Genomic DNA, 23,540 nt, shown 5'->3' with positions numbered 1-23,540 from the left:
AGGTTTAACATAAATTGGCTTATCATTTTTTGTTCGCTCGGCGACTTGTTGGCCATGTTTTTGGAGATTGTGTAATGCAATTTGGGGTAGCATAAATAGCGCAAGGCTATTCAGTCATATAATTATTTAATAATTGTTTTGGATAATTTGTCAAACACATTAAAGCCTAAATGTAGGTGCTATTTAATTGTGGTGATAACCTGGTCATCGGATGATTGTTTTTAACTCCCGCCTATTTCCGATGTAGGCTTTTAATTGTAATTCCTAATTTTCAGTACAGTGATTTGATTTCAATGTTCACACACCTTCCATAGATTTGGAATTAAACAGTGGTTCAATTGACTCCGCCTAGCAAGCTCCTGCGGGATTTATCCACGGGGCTCCAGTTCTATACAACTACATGCTACACAAGGCACGCCTGCTGCCCCACGCTCTCCTCGCTCACGGACCAGCTCTCCTCCGGTTTACTCATTCACATCCGTGAGCGATAGACTACTTTTACACAGGACTAGTAGGAGTCGCTGGACTAGGAGGCAGGACCGACTCGCTCGCTCTCACGGGAGGCTGTGTGTGGCTGCCAAGCAACATGTTACCAAAACGGCGAACTCGCTCTGCTGACTTGACTGGGATACCGGGGATGCCGACCGGGACGATGTTCGGCGGTTCGGCGGGACTGAAGTGGCTCTCCTGTTGGATTCTGATGTCAGTGATGTGCTTCCACCACGTAGCAGCACAAGGTAAGGACTTCACAGTCACACAAATGTTACTTTTTAATATTGTTGTAGCCTCACCAAAAGAGGCGACAGAAGTGAACTGTCAACTGTCTTCTAAATCTCCATGGTGACAACCAGATGGCTTGAGCGGAGCCTGACGAGATGCGCTCTGCCACTTCATTTAGATTCTCGGGGAACTGGACAGCTGCCTTATACAAAATGCAAGACCTATCTTCAACTGTAACGTTATAGATAGACAGTGCGCTTTAATTTGCTGGGCTGCAGTAGTCACTCTCCCCTAGCTGTTTTCTAACTATGATACAAATTGAGAGATCACAGAAAATACAGAATTTCAGTGAAGTTATTGTGCGGTAGTTACTGTAGCCCAACTCCTACAACCCTCACCAAGCAAGTTCAAAGTACATTTTTCCCCAGCCAAATCACCCTCTTATGTTCTGCAGAATGAATTTCATCCCGTTCCCATTGAGAAAAGATTGAAAGTGTATTGTAGGTGCCCATCCAATGGATATTTAATGGAAGACTGTGTGAAACGGTTCAAAGTGGGGTAGATCATTTCTCACGTTTCTATTGGGCTTTGTTTCTGCATATAAAACACCTTCATGTGACTATGTGACTATCAATAAGGGCATAATTATGGATCAAAGTTATTGATTTATTCAAATGTATCTATAGGCTATTCAATAGACTATGCTTTCTACCAAGTAATAGTCTGCTGTAGAAAAGACTATGTGATGCCTGGAAAATATAGAAAATCCTCTCACTTTGTGCAGCTTTTCATTTAAACGATTTGTTCAGTAATCACCAATAATTATGGATCTCACTTATTAATTAATTTAACGATATCTGTATTCAGTACTCTTAATGATTAATTTAAAGGCTCCTGAATGGTGCAGCGGTCTAAGGCACTGCATCTCAATGCTAGTGTAACCGATGTGAAATGGCTAGCTAGTTAGCCGTGGTGCGCGCTAATAGCATTTCAATTGGTGACGTCACTCGCTCTGAGACCTTGAAGTAGTTGTTCCCCTTGCTCTGCAAGGGCCGCGGCTTTTGTAGAGCGATGGGTAACGATGCTTCGAGGATGGCTGTTGTTGATGTGTGCAGAGGATCCCTGGTTCGAGCCCAGGTAGGGGCGAAAAGAGGGACGGAAGCTATACTGTTACACTAGAGGCGTCACTACAGACACCCTGTTTGAATCCAGGCTGTATCACAACCGGCTGTGATTGGGAGTCCCATAGGGCAGTGCACAATTGGCCCAGCGTCGTCCGGGTTTGGCCGGTGTAGGCCGTCATTGTAAATAAGAATTTGTTCTTAACTGACTTGCCTAGTTTAAATAAATAAAGTTATCAGTATTCAAGGACTCTTATTGATTCATTTAAAGGTATCAGTATTCAGTATTCTGATTGATTCATTTAAAGGTATCAGTGTTCAGTACTCTTATTTATTCATTTAAAGGTATCAGTATTTAGTATTGTTATTTATTCATTTAAAGGTATCAGTATTCAGTACTCTTATTGATTCATTTAAAGGTATCAGTATTCAGTACTCTTGCTACCATGTAAGACATACTAGGAAAGGAAAAGGCTAGACAAAGGACATATTGTTGGAGAGAGGAGAGGCTTGAGGCTTGGAGAGATTGAGGCTGAATAGGCGGAAGGACATACGATTCATATGGGCATTTCCATGTAAAAGGACCCATGAGCACTGTCGTGTCTTTGGCATCATTAAGGTGAAGGTTTATTTTATCAAATCAATTCTCTGTAATTATTATTACGTGATTAAACTAATCATGTAAATTGAATTAACTTGGAAGTCGGGGCACCACGGAAAATCTTCAGATTACAAAGTTATAATTTTTTTAATATAACTCTTCAGATATTTTAATATCTGATCAATTAGTCTTCTATTAATGAATTATTCTTTACCTCACTTCAGTCTCATCTGAACGTCGTTAATTGTTGGTTATCTGCATGAACCCAACCTTTACTATAAATCATCCATACACCAATTGGCTTAATCATTTATTTACTAACTAACTAAATAATCACAGAAATGCATAAACAAACAAACAGTAGATATTGGTTAGTAGGGAAGATTCCCTAGTGGGCTAAGCCGATATGACGGCTTGGTGGAAAAGGGAAGTGGGTGAGGACTGAGAAAGAAGCGGGAAAGACTAAAGGGATCACTACACACAGTTGATAATTATATTAATTTAAATGCTAATCCTTGGCACATGAATGCTCACTCATTCGGGAATAATTGCAATCAATATATATTTATGCCCATGTGTCATTGTGATCTTCTCTGTTGGAATCTGATCTGTCTGCTGGAGAGTTCATCTGAGTCTCTCTCTTTCTGTTTCCCTGAAGATCAAAGTCTTTCGTGGTTAGAATGGATGCTTCAGAGTACCATTCAGAAATGTTCTCATAGATGTTTCGGCGGTTGTCGGTATGCTCGTCCCAGGTTTACATCATTTCTAGCTGCAGACTAGTAATTAGTATCTAAGATTTGCTCTTATTCTGTAGGGATGGATAGTCTCAGAGTTGAACCATTTCCAGCCGTGTAGCCAATGCTCCATGTGGTATAGTTTTCTAGTTTTGGTACTCAAACCTGTGCCACCTCAGCTTACACCGAGGTATGTGTGGTCTTAACTATTCACAATCACAGCTCACGCTGTGGGTTTGCTTAGTCTGAAGAGGATTTCCTCAGGAGGGGGTTTTATTCGTAACAGTAGAAAAGGCGGTTCCATGACGCCAGATCATGTCTGTGCTCACGGGGGCGGCCAATGACTTAGTTCAACTTTAAAGAGAATACAATTCTCTCAAAATTAAAGGTTAACATCACATTACATAATTTCACAAATAGTTTCATCTTTACTCATTCATTTTATACAAGAATTAGATGCAAACACCATAATTGAAAAATGTACATATTCAGAGATATAGTTATGTGTGTTTCCTGTCCTTCGTGAGGTCACCAAATGAAACACTCAACATAACTGTCCCTTAAGTGTCCACGGACCCTTCCCACATTGTCGCAAGTGGACATATAGTTTCATTTTCCCATTTTGGGGATTTAGGTGTTCGGCCACGTGAAATCCTTTGTTCACGCTCTGATCTCTCTCTGCATGAAAAGGGGGAGATAGTCTCCGCCAGGAATTTAAGACCTGAGATTACAGAACCTGGGTGTAGGAGAGAGTGAGAGAGGGGGAAATCACAATCTACACCCAGAAAGGGCCACGTCATGACAACACCAACATGTGAAGTTCATAGATGCATGTCAAATCATATGTCAAATGAAAGCTAAGGGTCTATACTATTTAGAAATGAAGGCATATATAAGTTTTACAACCATGTTCCATCCTAGGCTTTAATGTCTTGTTAAACAGATGGAAAAGGAGTCTTAGAAAAAAATAGAAATATATCAATTCACAACAATGATGAAGTAAAGACCCCTGCCAACTAATGTCAACACTTATATTTAGTTTTGGAGAAATGATTTACCTTCTGTAAGTTTAAGAAACATTGCCTTGTGTCTTGTAATTCCGTTACCAAAAACCCACAAGATATTTTCTTATTCCTCAACCTCATAAAGAGGGAGGAGGATAATGAACGTTCACAGAAGTAACATGTGAAGTTAGGCCTAGAGTATTAGTTAATCATAGGGTTTTCACTGATATCAAGTTGGATTTGGAATGGTTAAGTGATTCAAAATCTGTAACGGAATAATTTAAATTAACTGCAATTGAATTGACTACACTGGGAAATCATAGTAGTCACAATCCACAGTGGAGTCTCCTGTTACTGTCCTCCCCTCCACTGACATACTGTTATGTTCAGCTGATAGAGTCTCCTGTTACTGTCCTCCCCTCCACTGACATACTGTTATGTTCAGCTGATAGTCTCCTGTTACTGTCCTTCCCTCCACTGACATACTGTTATGTTCAGCTGATAGTCTCCTGTTACTGTCCTCCCCTCCACTGACATACTGTTATGTTCAGCTGATAGAGTCTCCTGTTACTGTCCTCCCCTCCACTGACATACTGTTATGTTCAGCTGATAGAGTCTCCTGTTACTGTCCTCCCCTCCACTGACATACTGTTATGTTCAGCTGATAGAGTCTCCTGTTACTGTCCTCCCCTCCACTGACATACTGTTATGTTCAGCTGATAGAGTCTCCTGTTACTGTCCTCCCCTCCACTGACATACTGTTATGTTCAGCTGATAGAGTCTCCTGTTACTGTCCTCCCCTCCACTGACATACTGTTATGTTCAGCTGATAGAGTCTCCTGTTACTGTCCTCCCCTCCACTGACATACTGTTATGTTCAGCTGATAGAGTCTCCTGTTACTGTCCTCCCCTCCACTGACATGCTGTTATGTTCAGCTGATAGTCTCCTGTTACTGTCCTCCCCTCCACTGACATACTGTTATGTTCAGCTGATAGTCTCCTGTTACTGTCCTCCCCTCCACTGACATACTGTTATGTTCAGCTGATAGAGTCTCCTGTTACTGTCCTCCCCTCCACTGACATACTGTTATGTTCAGCTGATAGAGTCCCCTGTTACTGTCCTTCCCTCCACTGACATACTGTTATGTTCAGCTGATAGTCTCCTGTTACTGTCCTCCCCTCCACTGACATACTGTTATGTTCAGCTGATAGAGTCTCCTGTTACTGTCCTCCCCTCCACTGACATACTGTTATGTTCAGCTGATAGAGTCTCCTGCCATCTGGTGGTCAAAGCAATACTTTGAAAACAGACTAGACAACCCCTCTGTACTGTACTGTACTGTACTGTGAAAACAGTCTAGACAACCCCTCTGTACTGTTCTGTGAAAACAGTCTAGACAACCCCTCTGTACTGTACTGTGAAAACAGTCTGGACAGCCCCTCTGTACTGTACTGTACTGTACTGTGAAAACAGTCTAGACAACCCCTCTGTACTGTACTGTACTGTACTGTACTGTACTGTACTGTACTGTGAAAACAGTCTAGACAGCCCCTCTGTACTGTACTGTGAAAACAGTCTGGACAGCCCCTCTGTACTGTACTGTACTGTACTGTACTGCACTGTACTGTACTGTGAAAACAATCTGGACAGCCCCTCTGTACTGTACTGTACTGTACTGTACTGTACTGTGAAAACAGTCTAGACAACCCCTCTGTACTGTACTGTGAAAACAGTCTGGACAGCCCCTCTGTACTGTACTGTACTGTACTGTACTGTACTGTACTGTACTGTGAAAACAGTCTGGACAGCCCCTCTGTACTGCACTGTACTGTACTGTACTGTACTGTGAAAACAGTCTAGACAACCCCTCTGTACTGTACTGTGAAAACAGTCTAGACAACCCCTCTGTACTGTACTGTGAAAACAGTCTGGACAGCCCCTCTGTACTGTACTGTACTGTACTGTACTGTACTGTGAAAACAGTCTAGACAACCCCTCTGTACTGTATTGTGAAAACAGTCTGGACAGCCCCTCTGTACTGTACTGTACTGTACTGTACTGTACTGTACTGTGAAAACAGTCTGGACAGCCCCTCTGTACTGTACTGTACTGTACTGTACTGTACTGTACTGTACTGTGAAAACAGTCTAGACAGCCCCTCTGTACTGTACTGTGAAAACAGTCTAGACAGCCCCTCTGTACTGTACTGTGAAAACAGTCTGGACAGCCCCTCTGTACTGTACTGTACTGTACTGTACTGTACTGTACTGTACTGTACTGTGAAAACAGTCTAGACAACCCCTCTGTACTGTACTGTGAAAACAGTCTGGACAGCCCCTCTGTACTGCACTGTACTGTACTGTACTGTACTGTGAAAACAGTCTAGACAACCCCTCTGTACTGTACTGTGAAAACAGTCTAGACAACCCCTCTGTACTGTACTGTGAAAACAGTCTGGACAGCCCCTCTGTACTGTACTGTACTGTACTGTACTGTACTGTACTGTACTGTACTGTACTGTACTGTACTGTGAAAACAGTCTAGACAACCCCTCTGTACTGTACTGTGAAAACAGTCTAGACAACCCCTCTGTACTGTACTGTGAAAACAGTCTGGACAGCCCCTCTGTACTGTACTGTACTGTACTGTACTGTACTGTACTGTACTGTACTGTACTGTGAAAACAGTCTGGACAGCCCCTCTGTACTGCACTGTACTGTACTGTACTGTACTGTACTGTACTGTACTGTGAAAACAGTCTAGACAACCCCTCTGTACTGTACTGTGAAAACAGTCTAGACAACCCCTCTGTACTGTACTGTGAAAACAGTCTAGACAACCCCTCTGTACTGTACTGTGAAAACAGTCTGGACAGCCCCTCTGTACTGTACTGTACTGTACTGTACTGTACTGTACTGTACTGTACTGTACTGTGAAAACAGTCTAGACAACCCCTCTGTACTGTACTGTGAAAACAGTCTAGACAACCCCTCTGTACTGTACTGTGAAAACAGTCTAGACAACCCCTCTGTACTGTACTGTGAAAACAGTCTAGACAACCCCTCTGTACTGTACTGTGAAAACAGTCTAGACAACCCCTCTGTACTGTACTGTGAAAACAGTCTGGACAGCCCCTCTGTACTGTACTGTACTGTACTGTACTGTACTGTACTGTACTGTACTGTGAAAACAGTCTAGACAACCCCTCTGTACTGTACTGTGAAAACAGTCTAGACAACCCCTCTGTACTGTACTGTGAAAACAGTCTAGACAAGCCCTCTGTACTGTACTGTGAAAACAGTCTAGACAACCCCTCTGTACTGTACTGTGAAAACAGTCTGGACAGCCCCTCTGTACTGTACTGTACTGTACTGTACTGTACTGTACTGTACATTGAAAACAGTCTAGACAACCCCTCTGTACTGTACTGTGAAAACAGTCTAGACAACCCCTCTGTACTGTACTGTGAAAACAGTCTGGACAGCCCCTCTGTACTGTACTGTGAAAACAGTCTGGACAGCCCCTCTGTACTGTACTGTACTGTACTGTGAAAACAGTCTAGACAACCCCTCTGTACTGTACTGTGAAAACAGTCTAGACAACCCCTCTGTACTGTACTGTGAAAACAGTCTGGACAGCCCCTCTGTACTGTACTGTACTGTACTGTGAAAACAGAAAAAAAATTCTGTTTAAATTGTTCAAAGTAATCATTTTGCATAGAATTGTATGGTTTTGTATGTTTTTTTTGTTTGGCATACATTTTAATGTGAAACATCTGAGTCAAAGCGTAAATCCGTGCAGTTTCCCATACAACACCTGTATCAATGTGTATTGATATTGTTCAGAGCAAAAAACCCTTTAACTTACAAACCCCTACTTACCATAGTTATTCATTCAAGATTCCAATCGAATGGCTGTTTTTAAAACATCAGTGAATTTGAAGCATGTGCAGGAAACTGATAACCCATTGAGTTCAACACACAACCATGTTGCCTTAGAAAACCTGGCCGTGGCTTGGCAGTTCATTCATGCATCATGGAGTGCACTTGGCAATGCATCCTGCATCTTACAATCTCACAGCTCAGAGTGCTGGAGTGTGTGTGTGTGTGTGTGTGTGTGTGTGTGTGTGTGTGTGTGTGTGTGTGTGTGTGTGTGTGTGTGTGTGTGTGTGTGTGTGTGTGTGTGTGTGTGTGTGTGTGTGTGTGTGTGTGTGTGTGTGTGTGTGTGTGTGTGTGTGTGTGTGTTACAAGGAGCATACCGGTAATCATTGGGACCTGTTTGTCTGTGAACAGGTTGCCATTGAGCTATAAAGGACTCCCATGCATTCTTATCTGTATGTCTGTGTGTCTGTGTGTGAAAATAGATTGCTATAGGAAGCCTTTTGTTATGCAGAGCCCAGCTCCACTATAGAACATATAACCATCTAGCCAGAACCCAGCTCCACTATAGAACCTATAACCATCTAGCCAGGACCCAGCTCCACTATAGAACATATAACCATCTAGCCAGAACCCAGCTCCACTATAGAACATATAACCATCTAGCCAGAACCCAGCTCCACTATAGAACCTATAGCCATCTAGCCAGGACCCAGCTCCACTATAGAACATATAACCATCTAGCCAGAACCCAGCTCCACTATAGAACATATAACCATCTTGCCAGAACCCAGCTCCACTATAGAACATATAACCATCTATCCAGAACCCAGCTCCACTATAGAACCTATAGCCATCTAGCCAGAACCCAGCTCCACTATAGAACCTATAACCATCTAGCCAGAACCCAGCTCCACTATAGAACATATAACCATCTAGCCAGAACCCAGCTCCACTATAGAACCTATAGCCATCTATCCAGAACCCAGCTCCACTATAGAACCTATAGCCATCTAGCCAGAACCCAGCTCCACTATAGAACCTATAACCATCTAGCCAGAACCCAGCTCCACTATAGAACATATAACCATCTAGCCAGAACCCAGCTCCACTATAGAACATATAACCATCTGTGCGTGTGTCTGAGACTGTCTGTGTGTGTGCACGTTCGTGTGTCTGACTAATTCTGAGTGTATGTGTATGTGTGTGACTGGCTGTGTTTGGTGTGTGCTTGTGTTTTTGTGCGTGACGGAGTGTGTTTATCTATGTCAGTCAATCAGTCAGTCAGATCCTCTCTTCTCCCAGTCTGTGATCGTCTCTCCCAGGGGGAGCAGAGCGGAGAGAGGGCGGGCGGGATTAAGGCGAGGTAGGCTCAGAGGTTTCTAGAAATGAGAGAAACACAAAGGTACAGAGGTCCCTTAGGAGAGGAGAGGTGTACTGGGTTGTTCCCAGAGGGAGGCTCTGCAACAGTGTTGTGAGAGAGAAAGGAGGTACTACAGTGTTGTGAGAGAGAGAGGAGGTACGACAGTGTTGTGAGAGAGAGAGGAGTTACGGCAGTGTTGTGAAAGAGAGAGGAGGTACGACAGTATTGTGAAGGAGAGAGGAGGTACGACAGTGTTGTGAGAGAGAGAGAGGAGGTACAACAGTGTTGTTAGAGAGAGAGGAGGTACGACAGAATTGTAAAGGAGAGAGGAGGTACGACAGTGTTGTGAGAGAGAGAGGAGGTACGACACTGTTGTGAGAGAGAAAGGAGGTATGACAGTGTTGTGTGAGAGAGATGAGTAGTAGGACAGTGTTTTGAAGGAGAGAGGAGCAGTAGGACAGTGTTGTGAGAGAGAGGAGGTTGATCTAGATCTAGATTTAGATGCACTATTGTAAAGTGGTTGTTCCACTGGATATCATAAGGTGAATGCACCAATTTGTAAGTCGCTCTGGATAAGAGCGTCTGCTAAATGACTTAAATGTAAAATGTAAATGTAAGGAGGTACGACAGCATTGTGAGAGAGAGAGGACAGGAGGACAGTGTTGTGAAGTAGAGAGGACAGGAGGACAGTGTTGTGAAGGAGAGAGGACAGGAGGACAGTGTTGTGAAGGAGAGAGAAGCAGTAGGACAGCGTTGTGAAGGAGAGAGGAGCAATAGGACAGTGTTGTGAAGGAGAGAGGAGCAGTAGGACAGTGTTGTGAAGGACAGAGGAGGTACGACAGCATTGTGAAGGAGCGAGAAGCAGTAGGACAGTGTTGTGAAGGAGAGAGGAGCAGTAGGACAGTGTTGTGAAGGAGAGAGGAGCAGTAGGACACTGTTGTGAAGTAGAGAGGAGCAGTAGGACAGCGTTGTGAAGGAGAGAGGACAGGAGGACAGTGTTGTGAAGGAGAGAGAAGCAGTAGGACAGTGTTGTGAAGGAGAGAGGAGCAGTAGGACAGTGTTGTGAAGGAGAGAGGAGCAGTAGGACAGTGTTGTGAAGTAGAGAGGAGCAGTAGGACAGCGTTGTGAAGGAGAGAGGACAGGAGGACAGTGTTGTGAAGGAGAGAGAAGCAGTAGGACAGTGTTGTGAAGGAGAGAGGAGCAGTAGGACAGTGTTGTGAAGGAGAGAGGACAGGAGGACAGTGTTGTGAAGGAGAGAGGATCAGTAGAACAGTGTTGTGAAGGAGAGAGAAGCAGTTGGACAGTGTTGTGAAGGAGAGAGGAGCAGTAGGACAGTGTTGTGAAGGATAGAGGAGCAGTAGGACAGTATTGTGAAGGAGAGAAGAGCAGTAGGACAGTGTTGTGAAGTAGTGAGGAGCAGTAGGACAGCGTTGTGAAGGAGAGAGGACAGGAGGACAGTGTTGTGAAGGAGAGAGAGAAGCAGTAGGACAGCGTTGTGAAGGAGAGAGGACAGGAGGACAGTGTTGTGAAGGAGAGAGGACAGGAGGACAGTGTTGTGAAGGAGAGAGGAGCAGTAGGACAGTGTTGTGAAGGAGAGAGGAGCAGTAGGACAGCATTGTGAAGGAGAGAGGAGCAGTAGGACAGCGTTGTGAAGAACAGAGGAGCAGTAGGACAGTGTTGTGAAGGAGAGAGAAGCAGTTGGACAGCGTTGTGAAGGAGAGAGGAGTAGTAGGACAGTGTTGTGAAGGAGAGAGGAGTAGTAGGACAGCGTTGTGAAGGAGAGAGGAGCAGTAGGACAGTGTTGTGAAGGAGAGAGGAGCAGTAGGACAGTGTTGTGAAGGAGAGAGGAGCAGTAGGACAGTGTTGTGAAGGAGAGAGGAGTAATAGGACAGTGTTGTGAAGGAGAGAGGAGTAGTAGGACAGCGTTGTGAAGGAGAGAGGAGCAGTAGGACAGTGTTGTGAAGGAGAGAGGAGCAGTAGGACAGTGTTGTGAAGGAGAGAGGAGCAGTAGGACACTGTTGTGAAGTAGAGAGGAGCAGTAGGACAGCGTTGTGAAGGAGAGAGGACAGGAGGACAGTGTTGTGAAGGAGAGAGAAGCAGTAGGACAGTGTTGTGAAGGAGAGAGGAGCAGTAGGACAGTGTTGTGAAGGAGAGAGGAGCAGTAGGACAGTGTTGTGAAGTAGAGAGGAGCAGTAGGACAGCGTTGTGAAGGAGAGAGGACAGGAGGACAGTGTTGTGAAGGAGAGAGAAGCAGTAGGACAGTGTTGTGAAGGAGAGAGGAGCAGTAGGACAGTGTTGTGAAGGAGAGAGGACAGGAGGACAGTGTTGTGAAGGAGAGAGGATCAGTAGAACAGTGTTGTGAAGGAGAGAGAAGCAGTTGGACAGTGTTGTGAAGGAGAGAGGAGCAGTAGGACAGTGTTGTGAAGGATAGAGGAGCAGTAGGACAGTATTGTGAAGGAGAGAAGAGCAGTAGGACAGTGTTGTGAAGTAGTGAGGAGCAGTAGGACAGCGTTGTGAAGGAGAGAGGACAGGAGGACAGTGTTGTGAAGGAGAGAGAGAAGCAGTAGGACAGCGTTGTGAAGGAGAGAGGACAGGAGGACAGTGTTGTGAAGGAGAGAGGACAGGAGGACAGTGTTGTGAAGGAGAGAGGAGCAGTAGGACAGTGTTGTGAAGGAGAGAGGAGCAGTAGGACAGCATTGTGAAGGAGAGAGGAGCAGTAGGACAGCGTTGTGAAGAACAGAGGAGCAGTAGGACAGTGTTGTGAAGGAGAGAGAAGCAGTTGGACAGCGTTGTGAAGGAGAGAGGAGTAGTAGGACAGTGTTGTGAAGGAGAGAGGAGTAGTAGGACAGCGTTGTGAAGGAGAGAGGAGCAGTAGGACAGTGTTGTGAAGGAGAGAGGAGCAGTAGGACAGTGATGTGAAGGAGAGAGGAGCAGTAGGACAGTGTTGTGAAGGAGAGAGGAGTAATAGGACAGTGTTGTGAAGGAGAGAGGAGTAGTAGGACAGCGTTGTGAAGGAGAGAGGAGCAGTAGGACAGTGTTGTGAAGGAGAGAGGAGCAGTAGGACAGTGTTGTGAAGGAGAGAGGAGCAGTAGGACAGTGTTGTGAAGGAGAGAGGCTCTCTCTCTCCCTCTTTAGTGCAGGTGCCTCCCGCTGTGTTTAATAATGTTCAGGTCCTTAAATCCCAGAGGGAAACCTGATAGAGTCCCCACTGCCATTTAGACACCTAATTTAGACACCTCTCATTTAGACACCTCTCATTTAGACACCTCATTTAGACACCTCATTTAGACATCGCTCATTAGACACCTCTCATTTAGACACCTCTCATTTAGACACCCCTCATTTAGACACCTCTCATTAGACACCTCTCGTTAGACACCTCTCATTTAGACACCTCTCATTAGACACCTCTCATTTAGACACCTCTCATTTAGACACCTCTCATTAGACACCTCATTTAGACACCTCTCATTTAGACACCTCTCATTTAGACACCTCATTTAGGCAGCTCTCATTTAGACACTTCTCATTTAGACACCTCTCATTAGACACCTCTCATTTAGACACCTCTCATTAGACACCTCTCATTTAGACACCTCATTTAGGCACCTCTCATTTAGACACCTCTCATTTAGACACCTCTCATTAGACACCTCTCATTAGACACCTCTCATTTAGACACTTCTCATTTAGGCACCTCTCATTTAGACACCTCATTTAGACACTTCATTTACACCTCTCTCATTTAGACACCTCTCATTTAGACACCTCATTTAGACACCTCTCATTTAGACCCCTCTCATTTAGACACCTCTCATATAGACACCTAATTTAGACATCTCTCATTTAGACACCTCTCATTTAGACACTTCTCATTAGACACCTCTCATTTAGACACCTCATCTAGGCACCTCTCATTTAGACACCTCATTTAGACACTTCATTTACACCTCTCTCATTTAGACACCTCTCATTTAGACACCTCTCATTTAGACACCTCTCATTTTGACACCTAATTTAGACATCTCTCATTTAGACACCTCTCATTTAGACACCTCTCATTAGACACCTCTCATTTAGACATCTCATTTAGGCACCTCTCATATAGACACCTCTCATTTAGACCCCTCTCATTAGACACCTCTCATTTAGACACTTCATTTAGGCACCTCTCATTTAGACACCTCTCATTTAGACAACTCAGTTAGGCAGCTCTCATTTAGACACATCTCATTTAGACCCCTCTCATTTAGACACCTCTCATTTAGACACCTCATTTAGACACCTCTCATTTAGACACCTCTCATTTAGACACCTCTCATTTAGACACCCCTCATTTAGACACCTCTCATTAGACACCTCTCATTTAGACACCTCTCATTTAGACACCTCTCATTAGACACCTCTCATTTAGACACCTCTCATTAGACACATCTCATTTAGACACCTCTCATTAGACACCTCTCATTTAGACACTTCATTTAGGCACCTCTCATTTAGACACCTCTCATTTAGACAACTCAGTTAGGCAGCTCTCATTTAGACACATCTCATTTAGACCCCTCTCATTTAGACACCTCTCATTTAGACACCTCATTTAGACACCTCTCATTTAGACACCTCTCATTTAGACACCTCTCATTTAGACACCCCTCATTTAGACACCTCTCATTAGACACCTCTCATTTAGACACCTCTCATTTAGACACCTCTCATTAGACACCTCTCATTTAGACACCTCTCATTAGACACATCTCATTTAGACACCTCTCATTAGACACCTCTCATTTAGACACCTCATTTAGGCACCTCTCATTTAGACACCTCATTTAGGCACCTCTCATTTAGACACCTCTTATTTAGACACCTCTCATTTAGACACCTCATTTAGACATCTCTCATTTAGACACCTCTCATTTAGACACCTCATTTAGACACCTCTCATTTAGACACCTCATTTAGACCTCTCTCATTTAGACACCTCTCATTAGACACCTCTCATTTAGACACCTCATTTAGGCACCTCTCATTTAGACACCTCTCATTTAGACACCGCATTTAGACACCTCTCATTTAGACACCTCATTTAGACACCTCATTTAGACACCTCATTTAGACACCTCTCATTTAGACACCTGTCATTTAGACATCTCATTTAGACACCTCATTTAGACACCTCTCATTTAGACACCTCATTTAGACACCTCTCATTTAGACACCTCATTTAGACCTCTCTCATTTAGACACCTCTCATTAGACACCTCTCATTTAGACACCTCATTTAGGCACCTCTCATTTAGACACCTCTCATTTAGACACCTCTCATTTAGACACCTCATTTAGACACCTCTTATTTAGACACCTCTCATTTAGACACCTCATTTAGACATCTCTCATTTAGACACCTCTCATTTAGACACCTCATTTAGACACCTCATTTAGACACCTCTCATTTAGACACCTCATTTAGACACCTCTCATTTAGACACCTCATTTAGACATCTCTCATTTAGACACCTCTCTGCCCAGTGGAATACAAGAAAAAAAGTGTGTGTGTCCCCTCTCGGCACACACACACACATACACACAGACACACACACACACACACATACATACACACAGACACACATACACATACCTGACTGAAGGCAGAGCCTTGACGCTGAAAGCCTCATGAAACTAATTCAAATCTAATTTAAGTCCGGCTGAAAAGTAACTGCTGTTTGATTTGTGTACGTGTGTGTTCGTGTGTGTGTTCGTGTGTGTGTGTGTGTGTGTGTGTGTGTGTGTGTGTGTGTGTGTGTGTGTGTGTGTGTGTGTGTGTGTGTGTGTGTGTGTGTGTGTGTGCAAGTTCACGTGCTGTGTGTGTGAATGTGTGTGTGTGTGTGTGTTCGAGTGTGTGTGTGTGTTGCGAGGTGTTTGTGTTCATGTTGTGTAGTACTGAGCTTTAATCTAGATAGCAGGAGGCGTTGACATTCTGCCAGCTCACGGCTGATATAATTTTACTGCCGTACGTTAATATGGGGCTTGACAGCTGTCAGCCCATTCCCCAATCTGTAAATCTCCTGATAATCCGCCATGCTTACAAAAAGACATTTGTTTAAAACTCTCTGCTAAATCCTTGTGTGATTAAACCTCCCCGGTCTGATGCCAGAGCAGGATAATAATTCATACATCTGTGAAGCCAGTGACAGAAATACTACAGAGAAATACACACAGACACACACACACACACACACACACACACACACACACACACACACACACACACACACACACACACACACACACACACACACACACACACACACAATCAATGCATGAAGGATTCCACAGTCAAAAGAAAATATAATCATCTATAAACTCTAGACAACAAAGGCTTTTACCCTCCAGAAACAAAGCACATAACGCCCACTACACACACACACACACACACACACACACACACACACACACACACACACACACACACGCACGCACGCACAGACACACACACACACGCACAGACACACACACGCACACACACACACACGCACACACACATACAGACAGAGACACACACACACACACAGACACACGCACACACACACATACAGACAGAGACACACACACACACACAGACACACGCACACACACATACAGACAGAGACACACACAAACACACACACACACACAATATATACCCACACACGCACACACACGCAGACATACACACAGACACACAGACAGTAGACTATGCCCACAGGTACAGTCCCTGCTCTAGCCAATCATTCCCAGATGTGTTTTACAGCACAGCAGAGGAAGTGACAGATTTCAACACACACAGTGACATCCCTGTCTTCTGATTGCTGGCTCACAGGTCTTAGTTAGATTTAGGGCCTCAAGCAGCACAGAGACAGGTGAGTTCAGCATGAGGAAAGCCTTTTAGGATAGATGGAGCGGGCCAGACCTGAGTTCAAATAGTATTCCATTTTTTTTTTTAAGATTTTCAAACCTATGGAACTACAGAGGTACGGAACTACAGAGGTACGGAAAAACAGAGGTATGGAACTACAGAGGTATGGAACTACAGAGGTATGGAAATACAGAGGTACGGAAATACAGAGGTACGAAACTACAGAGGTACGGAACTACAGAGGTACGGAAATACAGAGGTATGGAAATACAGAGGTATGGAAATACAGAGGTACGGAAATACAGAGGTACGGAACTACAGAGGTACGGAACTACAGAGGTACGGAAATACAGAGGTACGGAAATACAGAGGTACGGAACTACAGAGGTACGGAAATACAGAGGTACGGAACTACAGAGGTACGGAACTACAGAGGTACGGAACTACAGAGGTACGGAAAAACAGAGGTACGGAACTACAGAGGTACGGAACTACAGAGGTATGGAACTACAGAGGTATGGAACTACAGAGGTATGGAAATACAGAGATATGGAAATACAGAGGTATGGAACTAAGGAGCAATGGAACCTCTGTAGTTCCAAACCTCTGCAGTTCCGTACCTCTGTAGTTCAATACCTCTGCAGTTCCGTGGTTTCGTACCTCTGTAGTTCCGTACATCTGTAGATCCAGACATCTGTAGTTCCAGACATCTGTAGTTCCGTACCTCTGTAGTTCCGTACCTCTGTAGTTCCATACATCTGTAGTTCCGTACCTCTCTAGTTCCGTTCATCTGTAGTTCCGTTCATCTGTAGTTCCAGACATCTGTAGTTCCATACCTCTGTAGTTCCATACATCTGTAGTTCCAGACATCTGTAGTTCTGTACCTCTGTAGTTCCGTACATCTGGAGTTCCATACATCTGTTCCGTTCCTCTGTAGTTCCGTACCTCTGTAGTTCCATACCGCTCTAGTTCCAGACATCTGTAGTTCCGTACTGCTGTAGTTCCAGACATCTGTAGTTCCGTACCTCTGTAGTTCCATACATCTGTTCCGTACCTCTGTAGTTCCGTACCTCTGTAGTTCCGTACCTCTGTAGTTCCGTACCTCTGTAGTTCCAGACATCTGTAGTTACGTAACTCTGGAGTTCCATACATCTGGAGTTCCATACATCTGTTCCGTACCTCTGTAGTTCCAGACATCTGTAGTTCCATACCTCTGTAGTTCCAGACATCTGTAGTTCCGTACCTCTGTAGTTCCATACCTCTGTAGTTCCAGACATCTGTAGTTCCAGACATCTGTAGTTCCAGACATCTGTAGTTCCAGACCTCTGTAGTTCCAGACATCTGTAGTTCCGTACCTCTGTAGATCTGTACCGCTGTAGTTCCAGACATCTGTAGTTCCATACCTCTGTAGTTCCAGACATCTGTAGTTCCGTACCTCTGTAGTTCCAGACATCTGGAGTTCCATACATCTGTTCCGTACCTCTGTAGTTCCGTACCTCTGTAGTTCCGTACCTCTGTAGTTTCAGACATATGTAGTTCCGTACCTTTGTAGTTCCGTACATCTGGAGTTCCATACATCTATTCCGTACCTCTGTAGTTCCAGACATCTGTAGTTCCGTACCTCTGTAGTTCCAGACATCTGTAGTTCCGTACCTCTGTAGTTCCGTACCTCTGTAGTTCCATACCTCTGTAGTTCCATACATCTGTTCCGTACCTCTGTAGTTCCAGACATCTGTAGTTCCATATATCTGTAGTTCCGTACCTCTGTACTTCCAGACATATGTAGTTCCGTATCTTTGTAGTTCCGTACATCTGGAGTTCCATACATCTGTTCCCTACCTCTGTAGTTCCAGACATCTGTAGTTCCGTACCTCTGTAGTTCCAGACATCTGTAGTTCCATACATCTGTAGTTCCGTACCGCTGTAGTTCCAGACATCTGTAGTTCCAGACCTCTGTAGTTCCAGACATCTGTAGTTCCGTACCTCTGTAGTTCCGTACCTCTGTAGTTCCAGACATCTGTAGTTCAGTACCTCTGTAGTTCCGTACCTCTGTAGTTCCAGACATCTGTAGTTCCATACACCTGTAGTTCCGTACCTCTGTAGTTCTGTACCGCTGTAGTTCCAGACATCTGTAGTTCCATACCTCTGTAGTTCCAGACATCTGTAGTTCCGTACCTCTGTAGTTCCAGACATCTGTAGTTCCGTACCTCTGTAGTTCCAGACATCTGGAGTTCCATACATCTGTTCCGTACCTCTGTAGTTCCGTACCTCTGTAGTTCCGTACCTCTGTAGTTCCAGACATATGTAGTTCCGTACCTCTGTAGTTCCGTACCACTGTAGTTCCATAGCTCTGTAGTTCCATACATCTGTTCCGTACCTCTGTAGTTCCAGACATCTGTAGTTCCATACTTCTGTAGTTCCGTACCTCTGTAGTTCCAGACATATGTAGTTCCGTATCTTTGTAGGTCCGTACATCTGGAGTTCCATACATCTGTTCCCTACCTCTGTAGTTCCAGAAATCTGTAGTTCCGTACCTCTGTAGTTCCAGACATCTGTAGTTCCATACATCTGTAGTTCCGTACCGCTGTAGTTCCAGACATCTGTAGTTCCATACCTCTGTAGTTCCAGACATCTGTAGTTCCGTACCTCTGTAGTTCCGTACCTCTGTAGTTCCAGACATCTGTAGTTCCAGACATCTGTAGTTCCGTACCTCTGTAGTTCCAGACATCTGTAGTTCCGTACCTCTGTAGTTCCAGACATCTGGAGTTCCATACATCTGTTCCGTACCTCTGTAGTTCCGTACCTCTGTAGTTCCATACCTCTGTAGTTCCAGACATATGTAGTTCCGTACCTCTGTAGTTCCGTACCTCTGTAGTTCCATACCTCTGTAGTTCCATACCTCTGTAGTTCCATACATCTGTTCCGTACCTCTGTAGTTCCAGACATCTGTAGTTCCATACACCTGTAGTTCCGTACCTCTGTAGTTCTGTACCGCTGTAGTTCCAGACATCTGTAGTTCCATACCTCTGTAGTTCCAGACATCTGTAGTTCCGTACCTCTGTAGTTCCAGACATCTGTAGTTCCGTACCTCTGTAGTTCCAGACATCTGGAGTTCCATACATCTGTTCCGTACCTCTGTAGTTCCGTACCTCTGTAGTTCCGTACCTCTGTAGTTCCAGACATATGTAGTTCCGTACCTTTGTAGTTCCGTACCTCTGTAGTTCCAGACATCTGTAGTTCCATACACCTGTAGTTCCGTACCTCTGTAGTTCTGTACCGCTGTAGTTCCAGACATCTGTAGTTCCATACCTCTGTAGTTCCAGACATCTGTAGTTCCGTACCTCTGTAGTTCCAGACATCTGTAGTTCCGTACCTCTGTAGTTCCAGACATCTGGAGTTCCATACATCTGTTCCGTACCTCTGTAGTTCCGTACCTCTGTAGTTCCGTACCTCTGTAGTTCCAGACATATGTAGTTCCGTACCTCTGTAGTTCCGTACCACTGTAGTTCCATAGCTCTGTAGTTCCATACATCTGTTCCGTACCTCTGTAGTTCCAGACATCTGTAGTTCCATACTTCTGTAGTTCCGTACCTCTGTAGTTCCAGACATATGTAGTTCCGTATCTTTGTAGGTCCGTACATCTGGAGTTCCATACATCTGTTCCCTACCTCTGTAGTTCCAGAAATCTGTAGTTCCGTACCTCTGTAGTTCCAGACATCTGGAGTTCCATACATCTGTAGTTCCGTACCGCTGTAGTTCCAGACATCTGTAGTTCCATACCTCTGTAGTTCCAGACATCTGTAGTTCCGTACCTCTGTAGTTCCGTACCTCTGTAGTTCCAAACATCTGTAGTTCCAGACATCTGTAGTTCTGTACCTCTGTAGTTCCAGACATCTGTAGTTCCGTACCTCTGTAGTTCCAGACATCTGGAGTTCCATACATCTGTTCCGTACCTCTGTAGTTCCGTACCTCTGTAGTTCCGTACCTCTGTAGTTCCAGACATATGTAGTTCCGTACCTCTGTAGTTCCGTACCTCTGTAGTTCCATACCTCTGTAGTTCCATACCTCTGTAGTTCCATACATCTGTTCCGTACCTCTGTAGTTCCAGACATCTGTAGTTCCATACACCTGTAGTTCCGTACCTCTGTAGTTCTGTACCGCTGTAGTTCCAGACATCTGTAGTTCCATACCTCTGTAGTTCCAGACATCTGTAGTTCCGTACCTCTGTAGTTCCAGACATCTGTAGTTCCGTACCTCTGTAGTTCCAGACATCTGGAGTTCCATACATCTGTTCCGTACCTCTGTAGTTCCGTACCTCTGTAGTTCCGTACCTCTGTAGTTCCAGACATATGTAGTTCCGTACCTTTGTAGTTCCGTACCTCTGTAGTTCCATACCTCTGTAGTTCCATACATCTGTTCCCTACCTCTGTAGTTCCAGAAATCTGTAGTTCCGTACCTCTGTAGTTCCAGACATCTGTAGTTCCATACATCTGTAGTTCCGTACCGCTGTAGTTCCAGACATCTGTAGTTCCATACCTCTGTAGTTCCGTACCTCTGTAGTTCCGTACCTCTGTAGTTCCAGACATCTGTAGTTCCATACATCTGTAGTTCCGTACCGCTGTAGTTCCAGACATCTGTAGTTCCATACCTCTGTAGTTCCGTACCTCTGTAGTTCCGTACCTCTGTAGTTCCAGACATCTGTAGTTCCAGACATCTGTAGTTCCGTACCTCTGTAGTTCCAGACATCTGTAGTTCCGTACCTCTGTAGTTCCAGACATCTGTCGTTCCATACCTCTGTAGTTCCGTACATCTGTAGTTCCAGACATCTGTAGTTCCGTACCTCTGTAGTTCCGTACCTCTGTAGTTCCAGACATCTGTAGTTCCGTACCTCTGTAGTTCCGTACATCTGTAGTTCCAGACATCTGTAGTTCCGTCCCTCTGTAGTTCCGTACCTCTGGAGTTCCATACATCTGGAGTTCCATACATCTGTTCCGTACCTCTGTAGTGCCGTACCTCTGTAGTTCCGTACCTCTGTAGTTCCGTACCTCTGTAGTTCCAGACATCTGTAGTTCCAGACATCTGTAGTTCCGTCCCTCTGTAGTTCCGTACCTCTGGAGTTCCATACATCTGGAGTTCCATACATCTGTTCCGTACCTCTGTAGTGCCGTACCTCTGTAGTTCCGTACCTCTGTAGTTCCGTACCTCTGTAGTTCCAGACATCTGTAGTTCCGTACCGCTGTAGTTCCAGACATCTGTAGTTCCGTACCGCTGTAGTTCCAGATATCTGTAGTTCCGTACCTCTGTAGTTCCATAGATCTGTTCCGTACCTCTGTAGTTCCGTACCTCTGTAGTTCCGTAACTCTGTAGTTCCGTACCTCTGTAGTTCCAGATATCTGTAGTTCCGTACCTCTGTAGTTCTGTACATCTGGAGTTCCATACATCTGTTCCGTACCTCTGTAGTTGCAGACATCTGTAGTTCCTTACCTCTGTAGTTCCATACCTCTGTAGTTCCAGACATCTGTAGTTCCATACCTCTGTAGTTCCGTACCTCTGTAGTTCCAGACATCTGTAGTTCCGTACCTCTGTAGTTCCATACCTCTGTAGTTCCGTACATCTGTAGTTCCTTACCTCTGTAGTTCCGTACCTCTGTAGTGTGTGGCATATTCTTCTCCCTGCCAGATGTCTGGTGGAAGGAAATGTCTGTGTGTACATGTGTTCAGTCTGTGTGTACATGTGTTGGGTCTGTGTGTATGTGTGTTGGGTCTGTGTGTACTTGTGTTCAGTCTGTGTGTACATGTGTTGGGTCTGTGTGTACGTGTGTTGGGTCTGTGTGTACATGTGTTTTGTCTGTGTTTACGTGTGTTCGGTCTGTGTGTACATGTGTTCAGTCTGTGTGTACGTGTGTTGGGTCTGTGTGTACATGTGTTCAGTCTGTGTGTACGTGTGTTGGGTCTGTGTGTACGTGTGTTGGGTCTGTGTGTACGTGTGTTTTGTCTGTGTGTATGTGTGTTCGGTCTGTGTGTACGTGTGTTCAGTCTGTGTGTACGTGTGTTGGGTCTGTGTGTGTGTGTGTGTGTGTGTGTGTGTGTGTGTGTGTGTGTGTGTGTGTGTGTGTGTGTGTGTGTGTGTGTGTGTGTGTGTGTGTGTGTGTGTGTGTGTGTGTGTGTGTGTCTGACTCCATGGCTGGCTGATCTACTCTGCTCTCCTCCGACTGCCACTGGCTGTCTGTCTGTTAGTCTGTCAGTCTGTCTGTCTGTCTGTCACCATGTTTATTCATGCTACCAGCCAGGAGACAGACTTTAGATTCACACACATATGGAGGTAACATATCTAAGAGCTGGATGTGTGCCTGTTCCAAATGGCACCCTGTTCCCTATCTAGTGCACTACCCTATGGGTCCTGGTCAAAAATAGTGCGCTATGTAGGGAATAGAGTGCCATTTGGGACACTGATTGGGTGAATCTAACATCACGGTCTGACATGTTTCAGAATTTCACAGTGCTATACTTCACTGTTGTCAAAGAAGGCAAGGGGAAGAGAAGCGGAGAAGGAGGGCAGTAGTGAGGAGGGGGAGGGAAGAAGGGAGGAGGAGAAGGAGGGAAGTAGGGAGGAGGAGAAGGAGGGAGTAGGGAGGAGGAGAAGGAGGGAGTAGGAGGAGAAGGAGAAGGAGAAGGAGGGAAGAAGGGAGGAGGAGAAGGAGGGAAGTAGGGAGGAGGAGAAGGAGGGAGTAGGGAGGAGGAGAAGGAGGGAGTAGGAGGAGAAGAAGGAGGGAAGAAGGGAGGAGGAGAAGGAGGGAAGAAGGGAGGAGGGAAGTAGGGAGGATGAGAAGGAGGGAAGAAGGGAGGAAGAGAAGGAGAGAAGAAGGGAGGAGGAGGAGGGAAGTAGGGAGGAGATATATATATATATATATGCTGGAGGGGAAACTTAAATTCTCTCAACAACAACACCATATTAAGTCAGTCTGTAAACAGTCTAATCAATCTGCCAAGCAAGTTGAGGCCAAATCTCCCACTATTAACAACTATGAGAAATGGCTTAGAGATTGGACAGGGAGAGGAGACAGGGATTGGAGAGTGGGCATGCATTAAGAGAGAAAATGGGACTTAGGGTTATGAGGGGAGGAGAGGAGATGAAGGGATAGAGAGGAGGAGAACAGAGAGAGGGAACACGACTGCCCTCACAAAAAGCCATGGTTTAGGAGAGGGGGATATATATATATTTTT

General features: G+C 44.8%; 1 protein-coding gene across 1 annotated transcript in view; it reads left to right on the top strand.

Moving 5' to 3' along the window:
- Positions 1-404: 404 nt before the first annotated feature.
- The window catches only part of LOC106594110 (protein sidekick-2), a 416,824-nt gene continuing 393,688 nt past the window's right edge, over positions 405-23,540 (top strand). Inside the window, exon 1 of the mRNA XM_045719726.1 lies at positions 405-737. Within this exon, the coding sequence (XP_045575682.1) occupies positions 587-737 (151 nt within the window). The 5' untranslated portion in view covers positions 405-586. The remainder of the gene's footprint in view (positions 738-23,540) is intronic.

Source organism: Salmo salar, chromosome ssa06, assembly GCF_905237065.1.
Source record: "Salmo salar chromosome ssa06, Ssal_v3.1, whole genome shotgun sequence".
NCBI classification, from domain to species: domain Eukaryota; kingdom Metazoa; phylum Chordata; class Actinopteri; order Salmoniformes; family Salmonidae; genus Salmo; species Salmo salar.
Note: the sequence above shows the minus strand (reverse complement) of the source record. Positions and strands in the feature narration are given on the sequence as shown.